At 49.1% G+C, this 20,423-nt stretch overlaps 4 protein-coding genes across 4 annotated transcripts; 1 reads left to right on the forward strand and 3 right to left on the reverse strand.

The window, feature by feature from the left end:
• Nucleotides 1–6,452: 6,452 nt before the first annotated feature.
• Nucleotides 6,453–6,755, reverse strand: F5J12DRAFT_782890 (uncharacterized protein; the record flags this gene model as incomplete). Its single annotated transcript, XM_051742779.1, has 1 exon — nucleotides 6,453–6,755. One exon carries the CDS (start codon nucleotides 6,753–6,755, stop codon nucleotides 6,453–6,455), a length of 303 nt encoding a protein of 100 aa, XP_051600010.1.
• A 366-nt stretch (nucleotides 6,756–7,121) lies between these two features.
• On the reverse strand, nucleotides 7,122–8,685 carry F5J12DRAFT_939353 (armadillo-type protein; the record flags this gene model as incomplete). Its single annotated transcript, XM_051749663.1, has 5 exons — nucleotides 7,122–7,383; nucleotides 7,457–7,635; nucleotides 7,690–7,736; nucleotides 7,766–8,001; nucleotides 8,030–8,685. 5 exons carry the CDS (start codon nucleotides 8,683–8,685, stop codon nucleotides 7,122–7,124), a joined length of 1,380 nt encoding a protein of 459 aa, XP_051600011.1.
• A 3,072-nt stretch (nucleotides 8,686–11,757) lies between these two features.
• On the forward strand, nucleotides 11,758–14,297 carry F5J12DRAFT_921176 (uncharacterized protein; the record flags this gene model as incomplete). Its single annotated transcript, XM_051749285.1, is given in 6 exon segments — nucleotides 11,758–11,781; nucleotides 12,739–12,833; nucleotides 12,859–12,917; nucleotides 13,096–13,504; nucleotides 13,524–13,670; nucleotides 13,748–14,297. The coding sequence occupies 6 exon segments, from the start codon at nucleotides 11,758–11,760 to the stop codon at nucleotides 13,854–13,856; spliced, it is 843 nt and encodes a 280-aa protein (XP_051600012.1). The 3' UTR covers nucleotides 13,857–14,297.
• A 706-nt stretch (nucleotides 14,298–15,003) lies between these two features.
• On the reverse strand, nucleotides 15,004–16,805 carry F5J12DRAFT_939363 (uncharacterized protein; the record flags this gene model as incomplete). Its single annotated transcript, XM_051749664.1, has 9 exons — nucleotides 15,004–15,124; nucleotides 15,172–15,649; nucleotides 15,740–15,788; nucleotides 15,908–16,039; nucleotides 16,091–16,174; nucleotides 16,227–16,346; nucleotides 16,399–16,474; nucleotides 16,558–16,580; nucleotides 16,722–16,805. 9 exons carry the CDS (start codon nucleotides 16,803–16,805, stop codon nucleotides 15,004–15,006), a joined length of 1,167 nt encoding a protein of 388 aa, XP_051600013.1.
• Between the last annotated feature and the right edge of the window lie 3,618 nt (nucleotides 16,806–20,423).

Here is a 20,423-nt window from a genome sequence, read left to right on the forward strand (position 1 = left end):
AACTCCGGTAATGGTGCTGCGGGCGCAGCTCCATATGTCTCGTTTTCAATAAACGGGAAGATGCGTGAACCATGAAACACCGGATGAACCTTCCAGGTCAGTGGCAGGTCCAATCGGAACGCGACAGGTGACACTTGGTGAGTCACTTTGAAGGGCCCGAGACGTCGGGGCGCAATCTTGTCACACTGGTTTTTGATGCATAGTTTGCTGGTATCCAAGAGGACGAGATCTCCGACTCTCGGAGGGCTGTACGTTCCTTTGGATCGGGACTTCATCAGCTCTTGCGCGTGTTTGTGTGCCAAAATGGCGACATCTCGGCTTGCTGCCAAGCGTTCTAATCTTTCCTCTACGGACGGCACCGGGGTGATCCGTGTTTCAGGATAGGGGGAGGGGTCGTATCCAAGCAGAAGGGAAAACGGGGTCATTTGATGAACAGAATGGATTCGGGAGTTATGGGCGAACTCTGCGGAGGGGAGTTTGCTGCTCCACGAGTTAGGGAACTCGGAGCAATACAGACGAAGGTACCCTTCCACCTCTTGGTTGACCCGTTCGCTTTCTCCGTTTGTCTGTGGATGATATCCCGTTGAAAGCTTGGTTTTGACCCCTATCGCTTTGTACAATTCTCTCGTAAAGGACGATGCGAACTGCGGCCCTCGATCGGAGATCACCGATTCCGGTAATCCAAATCGGGCGTAGATGAACCTGTGAAACAGCTTCGCAAGTCCTACGGAGTCTATAGTTTTATGACACGGAACGAACAGGGCGGCTTTTGACAGCCCCTGATCGACAACCGTGAGAATCGAGTCGAATTTTTCATCTCCCGACACGGGGAGGTCCGTAATGAAATCCATAGAGATCTGTTGGAACGGCAGAACCGTTTTCGCAGTCTCATGGGGGGTAACGGGGGGACGAGGGGGATGAGTTGAGACCTTGCTTCCTTGACAAGCCGGACAACCGGCCACGTATTCTTTGATGTCTTTTCCCATCTTCTCCCACCATACCTCTTTTCTCATTTTCGCAAACATCGCTTTTTGACCAGGATGGCCGGCCGACTCCAAATCGTGATAGGAGCGCATGCAATGTTGTCGGTTTTCGGGAGGGATATACAGCCAAGTGGTTCTGTAACGCTTTGTTCCGTCCTCGGCGACGGTTACGTTGTCACGAACTTCGGGACCCTCTTTTCTTTTTTGGGCGTTTTCTTTTATTTGGTTATACAGGTCCGTTGAAACCGCATAAACCCCTTTTGGTCCTTTTACTTTGTCCTCAGATGGGCGACCGTGGGGAACCCTTTTCTCCTTTGACGCGTCCTCAGAAGGGCGAGAGTAGGGTTTTTCTTGTTTACCGGACCGTCTTGTTTTTGCGGGAAGACGTCCCACACGTACATATCGATTAACTTTGATCTGTTTTTGTAACTTTGTGAGTGAAAAGGAAGGAGAAACGAGTCGAATTGGTGTGTCCACCCCCTCGTTAAGCCAAAGGTTCGGGGGGAGAACCGTGGCCACAGGGGCCGGCTCCGCGGACTCGTTCTTTCGTGACAGAGTGTCGGCAGGGACTTGCAAACGTCCAGCTTGCCAAGAGAAACGGATAGGGTAGGATTGGACTGTAGCAGCCCATCGGGCCTGCTGCGGGGTTAATTGCTGGGGCTCCCGGTAGTACTCCAGGTTCTTGTGGTCGGTGAAGACCACGGTGGGCTCAACCGGAGACAATAGGTAGGGTCGGAAAGCCTTCAGCGCTCTAATAACCGCCAGCATTTCCAGGTCGTAAACCTGGTACCGCTGTTCGGCACCGACAAGCGACTGTGACAGGTAGGAACACAGGTGCCATTCGTCGTCGGCTCCTTTCTGAGCGAGGACGGCACCAGTCCCTAATTTCGAAGCATCGGTGAAGAGGGCGAATGGCTTCGAGAAGTCGGGGATTGAGAGGACCGGGGACGAGCATAACAAACTTTTTAACTTTTCAAAGGCTCCGTCACACTCGGTGCTCCATTTGTACGAAACCCCTTTCTTCGTCAAGTCATGTAAGGGACGAGCGACGCTTGAAAAGGATGGGATGAATTTCCGGTAGAAGTTGCAAAAGCCGAGGAAACGACGGAGCCCTGTTAGGTTCTCAGGGGCGGTCCAAGACCCGATTGCGTCGGTCTTGGTGGGTGAGGTCTCCATACGGCCTTTTCCAATGATCATTCCCAAAAACTCAATTTCTTCGGCCTCGAAGACACATTTGCTAATCTTGAGGCGAAGGCCTTCCTTCTGACAAATTGTTAAGAATTCCCGGACGCGGGAACGAAGTTCTTCTTTTGTCTTTGCGTGAATTGCTACATCGTCCATGTAGCCGACTTGCTTGCCTCTTTGGCTGTCGAAAGTCTGATCCATATACCTCTGGAACGAAGGCGGTGAGTTACATTGACCGAAAAACATCACCGTTGGTTCAAAGAGCCCTCGCGGGGTTATGAAGGCTCCTTTCCATTCATCTCCTTCTCGTACTCTCAGGTTGGTAAACCCCCATCGAATATCGAACTTCGCATAGTACCTTGATTCGACCAACTCGTCAAACAGCGCCTGGGCATTCGGGAGCGGGTGCGCGTCTTGGATGGTGAAAGAGTTGAGATATCTGTAATCTTGAATTAGTCTCTTTTTACCATCCTTCTTCGCTACGAAGAACACCGGAGCGGCTTGCGGCGATGTTGAAGGGCGAATCTTGTGACATTTAAGGTTTTCCTCGAGGAACTCATCTAGTACCTTGAGTTCATCGGGTGACATAGGGTAGACTGCCGCTTTCTTTGGCTTGAAGTCGTCCTTGAGTCGGATTTCATGGTCCAATCCTGGCCTATGGACTGGAAGCGGTATGTCTTCCTCGGAAAACACTTTGGCGAATTCTTGATATTCGGTCGGTAGTTTGACCTCCTCCTTGGCAGGCGCTAATGCAGCCTCCAACTCTGTTGACAAAGTAGTTTTATTAATTTTTAATTCCGGTTCCTCGACGGAACCGTTTTCGTTGATCTTGACCGCGTATCCTGGATAATCCCAGGGGACTGTTTTCCAAATAGCGAGGTCAGTTTCCTTTGTGGGTACATACCCATCATCCCAGCAATCGATCTTGTTCGTCTGCCAATTTAGTCGCGGCTTGTATTTCCGAAGGAACGGCATTCCAAGGAGGATATGCTCTTTTCCGACCAACGGCCCGACATAACACTTGACCCGAACGACTCGATTCTTGATGATTATCTTGATTGAGACTTTCCTCGTAATCCACTGTACGTCCTTTCCGGTAAAAGATGTTGTCTTGAACCGACCCTTGACGCGGTACGTTGGGATCCCAATCTTTTGAACGATTCGCTCCGAGATGAGCGAAACCTCTGCACCCGAGTCGATGCAGACCATGACTCCTGAGTTAAAGTCCAGCAACCAGACCCTCCCCAAAGGCGATCCAACTCTCATACTAGATTCATCGTCTATGGTAGTGGTACAAATCGCAGACAGTATCGACGCGGGACCTGCTTTAGGAGTATCAGCGGTCCCATTCAAAAACCCTCCTTTTTCAACCCGTGCTTCTCGATCTCGTCTGCCGTTGCAAGACGATCTCCCGCATAGGCGATCCTTTTCCCATCGTTGGTAAGAACGATCCGTATGCCGGGTGAAGCTTTGGCTTTCTGGGAGGTACAGTCACGCTTGTAGTGGCCCTTTTTGCCACATTCGAAGCAAGTGACGTCATTAACCGATCGGCATACGTTTCGCCTCGTTTTGTCGACGTCCATCGCATCCGGATCACGGGAACCCCCTCGGTAATGAATGAACTTTCTTTCATACCGGGATTCCTTTCCTTCTAGGATATGTCTCGTGGCAATTGCGGTTCTTGCTTCTCCCGCGCACTGTATCCATTCGATGACGGTGGATGGGGCGCGTCCAGAATTCAAGACCCAATCGCGATATTCTTTATTTAGACCTTTCCCGAAGAAGATCCCTGCTTCACGTGATTCTTCTTTAAGCTGGGCTTTATTGACAAGTCCGGTAAACTCCGCAATATACGCCTCGAGTTCTCGTTTGCCTTGCACGATGTCGGACAGATGCAAAATGGCAAGAGCGGTTTGGTCGCCAGACTCGAACGTAGCTTTGAGACGCTCAGCGAACCTCTGGAAAGTATCGGTATACCAGATTGTTCCGTCGAGAAGCTTGTTCTCGTTTTGGTAGTTTTCGGCGAAGGTGACCGCTGCCCCTTTTGTCATATAAGTCAGGGCGAACGAGATCTTCAGGGATTTGGTGTTGTACACGTGCTTGTTAAGGTTCAGGTAACCTTCGACTTGCGTGACCCAGGTCTGAAGCCCATTGTGGCTTCCGTCGTATTCACCGGGACGCCCAACATTAAACTCCCTACCTCCGTTGGGTGGGCGGACATCATACAAGTGATCCTCGTCTCCTTCGGAATTCTTTCCCTTACTGGACCCACCAATGGGGACCTCTGGGGGAACCATTTTTCCGAAGTTATGGGCATACCAAGCTCGTAGAGCCGAGTCCGTAGGCGTTCCTGTTGGGAAGGGATCACTCGACTGTCCCACACCGGCTATCTTGCGCCAGTCTGCGGCCAAAGAGTGCATCCGTTCATCCAACCGTTCCTTCAGTTCCTCCTCTGTGTATACCTTTGGCGGCATCTCCGGAACCGAATCTCCGTGTCCAATGGTCATAGAGGATGACATCACGGGTGACTTGCGAGCTTCTTGTTCTTCTTTAAGGACTGATCCGAAAGAAGTTTCTGACTTCTGATCGTCTTCTTCTTCTGAACTAAGCGCGACTTCTTCTTCCCTAAACCGGGATAGATAAGATAACCTAGGATTACTTGCTGTGGCTGACGGCCCAAGTCTTCCTAGCGGAATTGGCGGTAAAGGCGGGTTCCTACCGAGTCCTTGCAGTATGCGCGGAGGGATCGGTGGTCTCGACTTCTGTGGGTTTGACACTTTGACGGATAGTGACAACGAAGGCTGAGGGAGGATTTATTTCTCGAAAGAAACCTGTCAGCGTTTGAAAAGGGGTTTGTGGGCGCGCGAGTGGCTTTACACGTAGGGAGTCACGAGCGCGATGTGAGGTGAACTCTAGGGAGGCGATCTATTAAAGCCTAGTGGCTGCCTGTAGAGCGATGTATCTGATTAAGGGTGGCGGGGTGCTTCTCAATTTTGTTATCGACTTTTGTTGGTCGAGTTAAGAGGCTCCGCAGTAGTTACAAAGGCAAGTTAGTCTTTACGCGTAGGGAGACCGACGAGCCTTGTTTGGAAGTGGTTGGTTTGTTGAAGTTCAGTAACCAGGGACGAGTAGACTTTGCACGAAGAGGTCGACGAGTCCCGAAAGCTGCGCAGAGTTTTTCGATTTTGTTATGCCTGGGCGCGGTGACTTCTTCAAATGGAATAGGCACGAAGCGCGCGAGGTGGGAGTCCACGGGCCGAACTTGTCGTAACCCCTATGGCAGAGTTATCGCGAGAACCCGACAGAGGTTCCTTCTACTGGCAAGTCCCTAAGGTTGTTCACGCGGAGAGAGAACAAGGATTAAAGCGAAGTAATTAGCTCTGTTGCAGGCTATCGAAAAACTGAGGATACAAGGTAAAGTATGTGGGCTTAAATACCCCTAAGTACGAGTACCCTACCAGTCGCGACGGACACGTCGTGACGCGTATCCGCAGTAATCAACAAACTAATCACTAAAATGAATATGAGTCATACGGTGTCAAAGATGGGGGTAGGCAAGGAAGCGAGGGCTATACCGGCTGCGCCATCAATGCGCAGCGAGGAGCCAGACACCGGATCTATAGTACAACATAAGAACAACATAAGCGAGTCAAAGTGAGTCAGGAAACAGGGAGCAGGACATCTCTACAACCATGGGGATCACAAAGGCGATGAGTGTCCGGACGGAACACGAGAGCGGCGAGCGTCATGGACGGATCACAATTGACGAGTCTCGACAGGTGTTGGAAATACCTGGACAGCGGGTGATCCGAGGTCTCCGCGTAACATCCGTACTCCTAGTACCGCGACGACCACTAGGGACGCGACGAGGCACGTGACGCACGTGACTGCGAGAAGTCGAAAAAGAGGAAAACGGGAATGGAAGCATAACACCTGTTAGGTGGCAATGACATGGTATCCACCAATGCCCAGTCAGTGGTCTGCACACCCGCTGGCTGTCTGAACACCGGGACAAAGGTCTGCTTACACATTTGCCCAAACATCTTTGAATGCTGCCCTGATGCTCTCCACAGTGCTCTTGCCTAAATTCTCATGGAATCCCTTCCACATCATGTACAAGGCCAATGCCTTGTCAGAGCAGCTGTTTGGTGTGCTCTCAAAGGCTGTTTTGAACTCTGGGTTGCTGTATGGGTCGTCGGGCACCATGGGAGTCAGGGCTGGGCCAGCATCCTCAGGCTGGCTCTCCATTCCAGAGGCAGCAAAGCTGCTGAGCCACTCTCAACCTCAGCAGACATGTGCAGCATAGGCAGTTCTCATTCTTGCTGCCTTGAGGTGCATCTGCTTCCCCTGCTCTTTCAGCTGGTTGATGTCCTTCAGAGACATGGCTGCAGCAGTGCCAGTGTTGACTGCAGGGGTCTGCCTCTTCCAACTCGACTTCTTCTGTGGTGACTGCAACACCACCAGAGCCTTCTTCGACTCTTGATTTCGACCCATCAGGTCAGATATATTTTCTGGGATAAGCCAGGGGTTTAGAAGGAGCTGCATCGCAGCTGGGCACTGAGTGCTGAAGGCTGGAGCAGAGGTCATGCCTGAAGGGTTCAAGTCAGGTAACTAGTTGTGGCCACACCACAGGCCCACACAACTATGGGGATGCATAGCACACTACACACATTACATGGATGAAATGGATAGTGAACATATGTACAACCAGTGCTGCCACTATGGTGTCTCCATCTTGTAATTCATAATTCAGTTGATCATGGGGCAGAGGCCCTTGAGCTTGGGGTGAAGCAGAAGGGGCTCACACAGAGATATTAAATATGTATATGCATGGGTCATTTGGCACCGACAAGGCATTGCCATTTCCACTTCCATGCACCTACAAGGGGCGATCAGTGTGTTGAGATGTCCAGCATGGATGTTTGACTCGGCTGTCCTGTATTTGTTGAGGGCTCATGCCCAGATGGCAATTGCAACTGTACTGCACAACAGGAGAACTGGAAGCAAGAGCAGCACATCTTGAGGACCCAAGCTCTTTGTGATGTATCTGAACGAGTCCACAGCAGTGTGACAAACAGCTTTCTTGTGGGCTTTCAAGAGATCCAATGACTCGAAGCAGATACCCATCCATTCTTGGGCTGGAATGAACTCAGCACTACAATCCATGATATGACCAATCAAGTTCATAGATGCCTCTTGGGCCTTCTCATGATGGCTATGAAGAATGGGGGTCATTCAAGGAACTATATGTCAGGTCAGATGTTGAGTAATCAAGAGGTAATAAATACTTGCAAAGATCTTTCACCAGGGGGGGGGGGGAGGGGAGGTTCATTTGTGTCATACCGACCACATTTGTGATAGCACCCTCAGCGGCAATGATACTACTGAGCATGCCAGGGTACTCCTCTCCAAGTTGTTTGAACAAGACAAGTCCAAGCTTGCTCAAAAGCTGGTCCTCGTCACATTGCTTGATGACAATGATAGTGGGTCATGTGGTGAGATCAGCAGTCTGTTGACAAACTTTGGTGCTTTTGTTGTTCAATGCTGCCAGAGGATAGTAGAGATGATCTGTGTAAGGTACAGTTTGACACAGATACCTAGAGCGTCAACAACAGTGCCAAACCCATCCAGCATGACTTGGCCTTCTGTAGTCTGCTCCTGGAAGGAGCATGTGATGCCATCAACCAGACAGACCTCCAAACATTTGTCAATATCAGAGTCACCAAGAGTGGTGACAACTTTTGTGATAGTCTCCATGACCATTTTATGGTATGGCTCTGCTTTGTCTTTCAACTTGTTCATGATCCTCCCTGCGATCTCAGAGACCCCAGCTCTTTGCATCCATTTGACGATAGTTTCACCTGTCCAGCGCCATGCGATAGATCCAGAATGACTTGAAGAAGTCTGGAAGAACATCCTGCTTAATGTATTGAGCAGTTACACCATTGGCAGCAGCACATTGCTTAATGACCTTCAAGACAATCTTCTTCATCTCTTCATCTGACATCTGGAATTTGTGGATCAAGATGACCATGACCTCCTTCATGTAGTATGAAGCATATTCTGGGTCCATGAGAGGAATGATGAAACCAATCACCTTCAAGAAGGCAGCAAGTCCCTTTCTGTGATGCTGGTGAATACTGAGCCACAGTGGCCATAGAACCTCATCAGAAGACTTGATTCCATAGGGTGCAGCCACTTCAGCTAGGGCAGCAGTAGCAAGTGCAGTCACTGTCTGCACTTTCTGCCATTCGTCTGTGAGACCATGAGCAACACAGCTGACAAGGCTGCACAAGTGAGGAAGGATGGCACAGCCCATCATGACAGCAATCTGCTGAACAATATGGACACCTGCACAATGAGCCTGCTGCAACTTCTGGCTATGACAAATGGCCTTGAGGAAGGGAAGCAACATTGGGATGCCCAGTGCAGGTGCAACAACAGAAAAGGCACAGGCTGTGGTATTGCACACATATTCATCAGCACAGTCAATGTCCAGACAGATGGTGGAAACCATGTGTGCGAGAGGCCAGCCACTTTTCACAAGGTTGGAAATAATCTCATGGCCTCCAACACAAGCATAGTAGTCCTCATCTATAAGGAGTGGCTCAATAATGACTAGGATTTTATGAATGTGGGGCCAGACAAGGCTGTTGAGTTTGTATAGGACATGGTTGATGACTTTGGAAGGATGGCAGTCTGCTGAACAATACAGACACCTGTGTGATGGGCCTGCCACAACTTCTTGTGTCATACAACAAACTGCCTTGAGGAAGGGAAGCAACGTTGGGATGCCTCATGCAGGTGTGACAATGGAAAACACATGGCCAGTGGTACTGCATGCACATTCATTGGCATGGTCAATGTCTGGATGCATGGTGGAAATTGTGTGTGCAAGGCTTGGAAATGATCTCATGGCCGTCAAAGTGAGCATAGCAGTCTTCATCTACAAGAGCAGCTTGATGACGACTAGAATTTTATGAACATAGGGCCAGACAAGGTTGTTGAGTTTGTATAGGATGTAGTCAATGACTTTGGAAGGACAGCACAGCCAATCAGGATGGCAATCTGCTGAACAATACAGACACCTGTGTGACAAGCCCACCATGACTTCTCATGTAGTATGGTGAATCAGCTTGAGGAAGGGAAGCAATGCTGGGATACCCAGTGCAGGCACAACAATGGAAAAGGCGCAGGCAGTGGCATTGTGCACACATTCATCAGTGAGGCCAACGTCCAGGCACATGGTGTAAATCATGTGTGCAAGACCAGCCATCCTCATCTCTGACAACGATGAGGTGTGCATGCAAAACAAGGGCAGGGGCCCAGAAATCATCTATGAATTGGTGGGTGGGGCGAGTGTGAACTCTGTGTCTTCGAGGACACAGTGAGTGTGCAGATCAAAGGTGGAGGGCCAAAAATCACCTACCAATTGATGGGTGGAGTGAACATGAATGCAAATGCAAACACCTTTGTCTTCAATGACCTCAGTGGGGGGAGGGGCAAAAATTCACCCAACGATCAGTGGGAAGAACATATGTGAACATCTTCATCTTTGAGGACAGGGTGGGGGCTCAAAAATCATTCACCAATCAGTGGGCAAAGCAAGCATGGATGTCTAATCACCTACCGATTGGTGTGTGGAGGGAACACAAACACACCTCATCTTTGACAACAGGGTGGGGCCTGAAAACCATCTGCTGATCAGTGGACAAAGTGAGTGTGGACATCATCATCTTCAACAACCAGGTGAGTGCCCAAAACAAAGGTCAGGGGCCAAAAATCACCTACTGATTGGTGGGCAGAGCAAATGCAAATGCCTTCATGTTCAATGACAGGGCAGGCACAAAGAATGAGGGTGGGGGCCTAAAATTTGTCTACTGATCAGTGGGCAAAGCAAGTACAAAGCATCTGTGTCTTCAATGACTCAGTGAGTGCACAAAACAAAGGATGGGGGCTGAAAATTCACCCACCAATCACCATTCAGAGCAAACATGAATGCAAACATCTTTGTCTTTGATAGTGGGATGGGTATGTGCTCCAAAGCAAGCCAGAATGTTGGGAGGGGATATGTGCGGTCAGGGAGTGTGCATGCCACAGGGCAATGGGGAAGAGCTGGCAGGAAACGGGTTGAGCATGAGTGTGGACATCAATGGCACACACCTACACTGATGAAATATGACATGTTGAGCACAAATGTGGACATGCATGTAGTGCCACAGGTGGATGGGCAGTGACGAGCCCAACACCGATGGCTTAGTAAGCTTACCAGATCTGGAAGGTCTATTAGTTGGCAGACATGCTACATTGTAGAGGCCAAAGGGCTACAAACGACTACAGAAAGAGCAGACTACAAAGTGTGTAAAGTGCACGGAATGGCAGGGATAAGTTGGAAATAAGTGGCAAGTGCCGTACCGAGGTGTAAAATATACAATGTTTGGCATAAACATTGTATATTTTGCAATAAGCGAAGGTCTACGCTGCCAGGAGGGAGTCAGGGACCTGTCAGCTCCCCCAGTCCCTGGCTACAAAGCCATATCCCACCCCTCCACATTGTCCACCACAGTCACAGCCCCACAGCACATACAGGCTTACACCTGCACTTTGCACTGGTGCACATGGTGAGCTCTGTCCAAATCTGTGAGGATACATTATGACACATATGTAGCTACACGAGCAAATACCTCATGCACAGCCTGGGGCCGAAGCAGGACATGCTAATCTATATGCAGGGGGGGCAACAGAAATGATACCAGAGATACTGAATGCTAGTACTACATGATCACGCTGTTCAGACCCCAGGAAAAATGTGCAGATGCGATGGGGGAAGGCACTGTGCGTGTGCATAGCTGCCCACCTCTCGTGCTTGCACCCTATGCATGTTCATGACCTCACAATTGTGTGAACAGTGTCCCATATGCCAAACTTGGTTGCTTACATAATGCTGCCCCCTTTGGAACTGGATGGAATGCTGCTGGGGGGCATGTGACCCCCCCCCCCCACTAACCCTTTTTGGGGCACCCCTGACACAGCTTGTATATTTTATGGGATAACTGTACTTAGCAGTTTATTTTTTCCTTACTGCACCTCAGCTCCAACCAACTTGAAGTCTGAGTATATTCCTCTCCATAGACTTGACAATCCTGCAGCTTGTCATCCTCCAAAACATAGTAGCCTGTCCTCTGCACAATAACAACTTCATGCAATCAGATGTCCCTTTGACAGCGTGTCCTGAAATTGACTGTCTGTAGACGTGCAGTCCCTGAATCAGACTCTTCTATAGATAATACAGAAGGCTAGTTACACAAGGCGTTGTCAATGCAGTTGGTCGTTGTCGTGAATCGTCATCAAGGCCGCCGAATCTCCGTGAAAGAAGACGCATCTTCCGAGCGCTAACTAACACAATCAACCACTCAGTCGGTCTCCACAGTGCACACACCCCGTTGTTGTAAATTAAGTAGAATAGGTATGAATGATCACAGCTACCACGCTGTTCGACACTTCACGTCTTCGATAGAGTGCTACAGAGAGCACGATAACCAAAATCACGAAACCGCCCAGTACAGAACCCAGTGTTGCACCAAGGACGATGACTTCGCTCACCCCACTCGACGTCTGAGCACTTGTGGGGGTTGATGAAGAGGTGAATAAAGGAGGGGAGCTAGATGATGGTAGTAGCGGCGAGGGCAAATATGAAGCTGTTGCACTGATGAATAGGACAAACAGGTGGTCACACGTTGTGTCGACCAACAAGACACGGAGGACGACGTGCCTAGCATCCGCAACAACCAATGTGATGAATGCGACATCAAACCGCGTGGGTAAGTCACCAGTAATAAAGGTGATACCCAAGGTTGTCGCTTGCGTTAGCGGAAGGCCAACAGCCGTGATGATGTTTATGGACGTGTTTACCATGTTGGTGATTGATGTATCGCGTGGTTCAGCAGCGAGGGTTAAGTTTACAGTGGCATTGGATACGGGGGAAGGATAAAGGCACAGACTCGACGCTGTACGGACGAGTAGATCAGACGGCTTGAGATGCAAGGAGAAAATGATTCAATTGCCTCAGAATGTCAAAAACATTTGGGGTATCACATTCCCGGCTTGTGGTATCAGTCCATTGGTTGAAATCACTGTCGTAGAGACCGAAGAGTGGTTGAGGGGTTGCCTGAGGTGGAGACGCACGTTGACAATGGAAGACTGCTGAGAAATGGGACAAACCCACCACGGGCTGGTACAGCTAGAAACGACATCGGAAGAAAAACACAGTGGCGGGTTATAGATGATATCTGGATCGTTGCTGGAGAGGACGACGATCTGTTGAGCACGTACCTGGGATATCAGAGCGGTCGAGAGACAGAGACTCAGAACGAGCGGGACACAGGAAGCCAAAATTTGGGTCATTCTCAAGCGTGGGCGTCGAAGGAGGGCTCCTCGTTCCCAAGTGCGAAGTGCGATCGCAGCATAATTTCCCAGTCACGCGCGGGGATAATTCTGGAGAGAACGCTCAGGCAGTCAACGACTCATCGACGAATCTAACGATATATTTTCTGATCCTGACGTTATGAAGCGTAAGAAAGCCAAGTACGCTGCGATGCGGCCCCCTCCACTTGCCAAAGAACTTGCCCTCATGCAGTTCGCCGACGGCGGAAGCCGAACGATAATGTGAGGGGGCTCATGGAAGCTCAAGCCAAGGCCGCTGGGGGTATGGTGTCAGCGACGTTTACCGCGATGGTGATGGAGATACTGGTGGGACCGTTGGAACAGTGGGGGAGAGAGCCTCACGAGCAATGAGCTGAGCTTGAGGCAAAAACTGTAGGATGATACCGAACATGTCCGACATATCCTTGTCTACTCCCGTCTGACTAAGCCTGACGTGGCTGTGTCCTCCCCTCCCGCCCCCAGGCCTCCCTACTACACCTTGAAGAGGAGTGGGAGTACGCCCACCTTGCAGGCGGTTCGGAGACAGGCGAGCTGCAGTGGGTCACTTTCGGTGGAGGGAGCTCACCCTCTGCACTCCAGGTGGCGTCGACGGTGAAGAACGTATTGACGGAGGACTCGGATCTCAGATCTCAACGTTCAACCCCCCATTGCATCGCCCAACCAACCGACCATCTCGACGTGGATGATCTTGCTACATTCGGCAGTGCAGTGTCCTCGCTGGATTTGCTAAGGCCGGTCATGTCCGTTCTCGCACTTCCCTCGCGGCCTCGTCCGACTGCCAAGAATCTTCGCAAACCAGACTACTTTCTTGACGTCGCATTCCCTCGTGTCTCGCTGTCCCCTTGCAGCCCCAAGTTCGGTTCTTCGGCGTTCATTGGTGTCGGGAAGATTAAGTCTGATAGGAAAGCTCAGACGTTCTACTCCCCTTAAACTGATGCCATCGAGTCCGCTCCTCGAGAGGCGGTCCAACTCGCCAGGCGAAACCGACAGGGAGCGCAAGGAATTTTTATCTTCGCCCTTCGATCATCCTATCCCCGCCACACCAACCCTGCGGCAAACGTCGCTGATGCACAAGCGCGAGGGATGCGTGGCAAGTTGACGACGCACGTACTAAACATCCCCCATGCGTCACAGAGCATGTTGAGTCTGCCGCTGAACAAGGTGGTAGGAAAGAAGTCATCGATACTGGCGATGATGGGCTTCTTCAAGCCCTCCAGGAAGGACACGCAGTGTCTTATGCACTGAGCGAGTTCACTTCATTACGCTTATCACTTATTCGTGATTGTCATGTTTGTGACGTTGGCCCGTCCTGAAGCTTCTGAACTTCCTGAACTTTTTTCCGCCGCAAGAATTGTGTATCATGATCTCTTCGCGATCACGTTGTAAATCACTCGTAATCTACTGTTGGATTCGTCACTCTATATCATAGATATTATACCGTATCTGTACCTTCTATACAATGCTTACTTGCTAGAGTTGTAATAATTACTAGTTGTTTCAAACATCCTGATCTAGTGCGGGTCTACTCGAGAACTTGAAGCTTCCAGAGCTACGGGATGTAAATCTTCACATCAATCAGTTTCATCTCGAGTCCATCTCAACTCTAGCGAGAACATCGTTGACTTCATTCAAGGTCACTAACGGGCAGGCAGGCGAGGCTATCCTACACTTCTGCGATATGTAAATCTCTCGAAACACATCAGGGCAAAGACAAAAACAAGGTCATTACTAATCACTTTGTATCCCAATTACACGTCCGTTTGCCGAAATCATATAATCTATGTTTTTTTTGGAACCATACGATCGGTGTTCAAATTGTGCGTGGAAAATCTTTTCCGTCAACGATCAGCAATATATTATTAAATTTTGTACTAAGTATCCAAGACGCAGCGTATCCCGCAGACCTAGTTTAAATAATGAATAGATGCTCCCGCCATCTCAATTGGGTATCGAGTATCAGATATAGCACATAGGCTTTGGCTGAGTGTTGCCTGTATATTGTCACCTGGTCTCTGTTGTATATCAGGGCTAGGAAATATGTTGTATACTTACTGTAGTGCATCCAGTTTATAGATACCCCATAATATGTGCTATCATTCTCAAGTTACTTGGGGTATGATTTTTGCTATGTAGGCTGGATGTTTTACAAAGTATACTGTGTATGGCTCACTGATGTCTGGTTCACAGGTGGGTGCTCCTTCAGTCGAGCCAGGTGACCTATACTTGGGGTATGATTTTCACTATATAGGCTAGATGATTTACAAAGCATACTGTGTGGCTCACTGAGGTCTGGTTTGCAGGCAGCCACAGAAATAGTGATAGCATCAAAACAGTATATTCATTGTGTAGGATAATCCAAAATGGTAATGAGCATGCAACGAAGGGACTAAATCTACCACATGAGGCCCTGCTGGGTGGTTGTCTGCCACTGAGGATTCACAGCCAAAATCTTCGCCCCCCTCCTATTGCCAGGGCAGTCCACAAGGTCATCCTGAAAGATTTGAACAAAAACACTGAGTAGATAGTGAGTAATGCTGCCCACTCGAAAAAAAGTATTTACCTGCTAATGGTTGTCTCAAAATCCTCCTTGGAAGCAGCATCCTTGCACACACTCTTGTGCAGGAGGTTGAGCATATAATCCATGTAGTTCCAGAATTTGTTGCTGTTGAAGTGGGCTGCCTTTCCACTTACAAGCCTGAAGCCTGAATCCATCTCATCAAGTTCATTGGCATCACTACCAGGATTCTCCAAGTCAGGAGTATCATCAGTGTCAGCATTGATGGCCACTGGGTTATCCAGTCCCAGGCTAGGGTCTCTGAGATCCAGATCAATGCTTGGTTTGGTAAGGGGCTCCCAGTTATTGTTGCCTTTGGAGGTGTCATCTTCATTTGCATTGTCTTTGAAGAGTGTCCACTCCATGTCACTGATATTGATGTGAAGCTCCTGCTTGAGTTTTTTGCACATGTCTGATTTGAGGTTGGGAATGAGATGGGGTGTGAAGCAGATGTCTAGTGCTGCCACTTTGTGGTCACTGGTTCCTATGAGGAAAAGAGGGAGGCAATGATACTAAGTGCTGCCACCATCCCATTGTAAATACTTTGGCTTGGGGATGAACTTGGGGTACTCACCAGGAATGCCATTCTGTTCCAGTGGGCAGCGTCCACTGCCATCCCTGAACTAGAGCATGCCAATACCTTAGAGACATTGATGATGCATGTTTTCTTTGTGATTGAAATTGTCAGCTGGTTTATCTGGTCAGACATTGTACAAAGTCAGGCTGAATGAAGTTAACTCACCTGTGACTTGAGCTGGCTGCAGATGGTTGTGAGCAATTTGGTTATGATCCTACCCAGGGAGCCCCAAAGCTCCACATCATCAAATACCCCAGCAGGAATCTTGAATACATCCAAATGTTTGACAATGAAATCCTGCACAGGAATCAATGACAGAGTTACATCCAGGTTTCAGAATCCACCTACCATTATGTGGCATTGAGTATCCATAACATAGGCAGTAAGGTTGGGAGATAGTGTACAAGCCAAGAGACAGTTGTGCAGACTGAGCTAGAAGAGCAGTGTATAATTTAGATGTCCATCACAATGATCATGGACTTACCTCAAAGTCCTTTGAGGATAGGGTGTCCTGTAGGGCTTGAAGCTGGTGGGTCTGGTTGCTGAGTTCATATTTGACAAGGGAAGCTTTCATATCTACAAACATAAGGAAAAGATCTCTGGTCTATGCAAGTTGGTGATGTTCAAGAATATTTGTCAGAGCAAGAAAAACTCACCTCAATGAACTTGAGGAGGCTCTTGTCAGGGATTTGAAGGTCATCAGCTAGTTTCTTAGCATGAACTTTGAGCCATCTAATGCACCATGGAGATAAGGAAGTCAGATCATTCCCATTGTCAGAGTTTGTGTCCCTTGGTTGATGCACACTGGCACTGACTGACCCACCAATGGATGATGTATCTGAAGCAGCACATTGTAGGGAATAGCAAGTAGATCTCAAGGAAGGTTGAGTGGCTGGTGGCAGGTTACTGTAGTCTGAACCAGTCCTGCCAGGACCAGACAGGTTTGAAGTTAGTACTCCTCCAGGAAATGGTGTTGAACCTTAAGAACTTCCAACAGATGAATTGGAAACAGTCCATTGGCTGGCAGACAAAGGGTGCCCAGCAGCAGTACAAGATCCACCATAAGAAGAGCCAGTTGTTGTTCACAGCTGATAGTGTTGAAACATTTCAAACATTCAAACAAGCAGCAACTCCAGATCTGAGGCTGGAGAAGCAGAATGGTGAGCAAGTGGTGTTTTCAATGGACTTGTATGTTGTTATTTGTTAGCACATGGTTCACACAAAATCATGAAGCACAGCTGCAAGCAGGGGGAAATATGTTCATGCAGAGTAATAAGGTGGTTGGTTGTATGGTAATTGTGAGGGGATAGGGTGCTGAAGGTACAACTGCTGCACTTCACAATTTTGAGTAAAATAGGGACTATCCTGACTGGGCATAATTATTCCTTGGGGTGGAAAAGTACAGCTAAGATGATTGGATGTGGTGCTTGTAAAATACATCAGGGGGTGAGGTGGAGGATTCAAAGTATGGTGGTGAGCCAAGTGCATACTGTGTGATAACTGTGAATCAACTATAGTTGTGGTCAGCAAGTAATAATTCCACAGCTGGTGGATATGTTCATGCCATTGCATGACTTGATGGGAATGGGGTTTGGAACCCTGATTCCAGTGTGCATGAGTAGATGGCATTGCAGCTATACCATTTGATGTGAAACCAGAACCTGCAGTTCCTCTGGGGGGGGGGTGGCCAAGGATTGGGAATGCCAGTACCAGGGAGTGATGAACACAAGGCCAAGTCTGGCTGGGGTCAAGGCATGGTTATGACAGTATCCACCTCTTAGGGGTCAAACCCATGAGACCCCTGCAAGAGTGGTAGGCTGAGTCCAAACTTTGGCTGAGTTTGAAAAACTGATACTTGTGGCCTGCTAAGCTTTTTGCATCTTTCATTCACATCCTCTCCATCATGTCTGACTCAAGACTGATTGCTGCTGCTGACAACAACAATGAATGCCAAGTTGTCATTGACTGGGCCCAAGTTCCTGATGATGACATCAGGTATGACACTGATGATGAAGAGGAGGTGATGAGGGCAAAGGCAAAGGCAAAGGAGAGGAAGAGATGAAAGGTGACTGAACAAGCCCAGTGGGAGGAGCAGGCTCAGCTTGAGGCCAAGAGAGTGGAGAGGGAGAAAGCTGAGAAGGCAGAGTGGGAGGCTGAGGAGAGAAGGGCATGCAAGGATGAAGAGAGATGCAATGTCAAGGTGGAAAGGGAGGCTGAGTGAAAATGCAAGGCTGAGGTCAGGAAGGGCAGTGAGGCTGGGGCTGGTGGTAGTGAGACCAGTGAGGTCAAGAAAGTGGTTATGGACCCCAGGTGAGTACCTTCCCAAGCTTTGTGCATATCTCTCCTGACAACACTTTTAGATGTACCTGTTGTGCCCAGGCCAAAGTCATCTGCAAATTCATCATAGACAGTAACGAGAAATGCATTGCCTGTGTGCAATGCAATCTATCGAAGGGCAAGTGCTGCTGGCCTGGGGATGGGAAAGATACTGAGGTCAGTCCCAAGGCCACTACCAAGGTCAACAAGGGGAAGAAGTGGAAAGCTGATGAAGAGTCACCTGAGCTTGGGCCCAGCAAGAAGAAGCAGGTGAAATTGAAGCCAGTTGAGGTGCTGGACATCAATGAGCTCGAGGCTGGTGGGAGCAGGCTGAGGGAGGCCAGCACAGACAGGTACTCAGGCTTGGAAGACAAGCTTGAACAACTGATCAAGGCCACAGGGCTGATTGCCAACAACCTGGCCAGCCTCTTTGAACTTCATGAGACTGCAGTCAAAAACTTGGGTCAAATCACTGATGCCCTTGAGTCAATACTCGATGAGTCCTATGGCTTCAGCATGGCAGTCTCACCCTTGGACTCGGGCTCATCTGAGCTCAACTCTGATGAGTTGCAAGAGGAAGCTGACTGGTTGAAGCAACATGGTAAAGATGAGGAGGAGGTGGCCAAAGGAGAAGATGAGGGTATGGCCAAGTAGTGTTCATAACATAGCACCTTTGTTAACCCTCTCTGTGAATGTGGCATGTCTGGTGTTATACAGTGAAGTAAGAGAAAACAAGAGGAAGAAAAACAAGGTAAGTAAAAGATCAGGGGAAAACCAGATACCAAATAGGAAAAACAGAAAAAGGAACAGTTGAGCCAGTCAAGACTGGTCCTTATTGGTACAGGCCAAGCTTGCTGGGGTAGTGGGAGTGGAACTCTTGCATGAGTTCAGAGGCATTGTCTAGTTCCATGGCGAGTACCCATGTAGTTTCTTTGTCAGTCCCTTCATAGCCAGTCCACTGGACTAGATACTGAAGCCAGCACTGGCAATGCTGGTCTACCTTGGAGTTGAGGATTTCTGCTACCTCAAACTCTAGTTCACCATTGACTTTGACTGGTGGGGGTGGTGGTTGAGTCTGGTTTGGGATGGTATTAGGGAAGGCCAGTTTGAGTTGGGAAACATGGAAGACTGGGTGTACTGTGCACATTGAGTCCAGCAGGCACAGAGTGAATGAGTGGGTACTGGCCTGAGCTATGAGTGGGTATGGCCCAAGGTTCTTCTCTGAGAGTTTCTTGGAAGGCCAGGTTGACTGGAAGTACTTAGCTTTGACATACACCTGGTCACTGACCTTGAAGTCCAGTGCTGGCATGCATCTGGCATCGGCCAGTCCTTGATAGTGCTGTTGTGCAAGGGTCATCTCCTCACATAGGTACTGGTGCAGTGAGTCCAGGTTGACTGCATAATCATGAGCCCGAGTGGAGGTAAGGTCATGCTCCGGGTATACCAAGATGGTGGGATGGTAGCCCTTATTTGTGAAGAAAGGAGAGACACCAGTAGTGGCACTAGGGGCATTGTTGTAAGCAAACTTGGCCAAAGGTAAGAGGTCAGCCCAGTTGTCCTGTTGATAGTTACAATAGACTTGGAGATACTGTTCTAGTGTCTGGTTGGTCCTTTCAGTCTGGCCATCGCCCTCAGGGTGGTGACCCAAGGTGAAGTGCAGCTTCATGTCTAAGGCCCTGCTGAGTGACTGGAAGAAGTGTGAAATGAATTCCGAGCCTTGGTCTGAGGTTACATGGGCTGGTACTCCATGCTTTGAAAAGACATGGAGTAAGAAGAGTTTGGTGAGTTCTGGGGCTGTGATAGTGTCATGGGTGGGGATGAAGATGGCCTGCTTGGAAAGCCAGTCAACTACTATGAGGATGGCCATGAAGCCAGATGAGGCCAGGAGTTGCTCAATAAAATCCATTGAGATGGAATTCCATGGCTTCTCTGGCACTGGGAGTTGTTTGAGGAGGCTGTAAGGCCAATGGTGGGGGACCTTAGCCCAAGTGCAGGCCATGCAAGACTGGATGTAGTCTTTGATGAAGGTCCTGAGGCCAGGCCAGGTATACTCCCACCAGATGAGCTCTAGAGTTCGGTTTTGGCCAAAGTGGCTGGACAGAGGGTGGTCATGCTTAGCTGCAAGACCCTAAGGCAGAGGTCATTTGAGTCTGGCACATAGATCCTTCCATCAAGCCAAAGGAAGCCAGTGACATCTACTGACCACCAGGGATCAGACATCTTGGGCAGGTGGACTTGTGGGACTGAGTCATCTGGCAGTGCAGCCAGGATATCATTGTGTAGTTTCTCTATGTCCATTAGCATGACTGCTCATAAGACCAGGTACTTGAGATAAGTAGCATGGAGGGAGACTGCTAGTTGCTCC

Source organism: Pisolithus orientalis (assembly GCF_024613125.1).
Source record: "Pisolithus orientalis strain OTSU chromosome Unknown F5J12scaffold_14, whole genome shotgun sequence".
Taxonomy (NCBI): Eukaryota; Fungi; Basidiomycota; class Agaricomycetes; order Boletales; family Pisolithaceae; genus Pisolithus; species Pisolithus orientalis.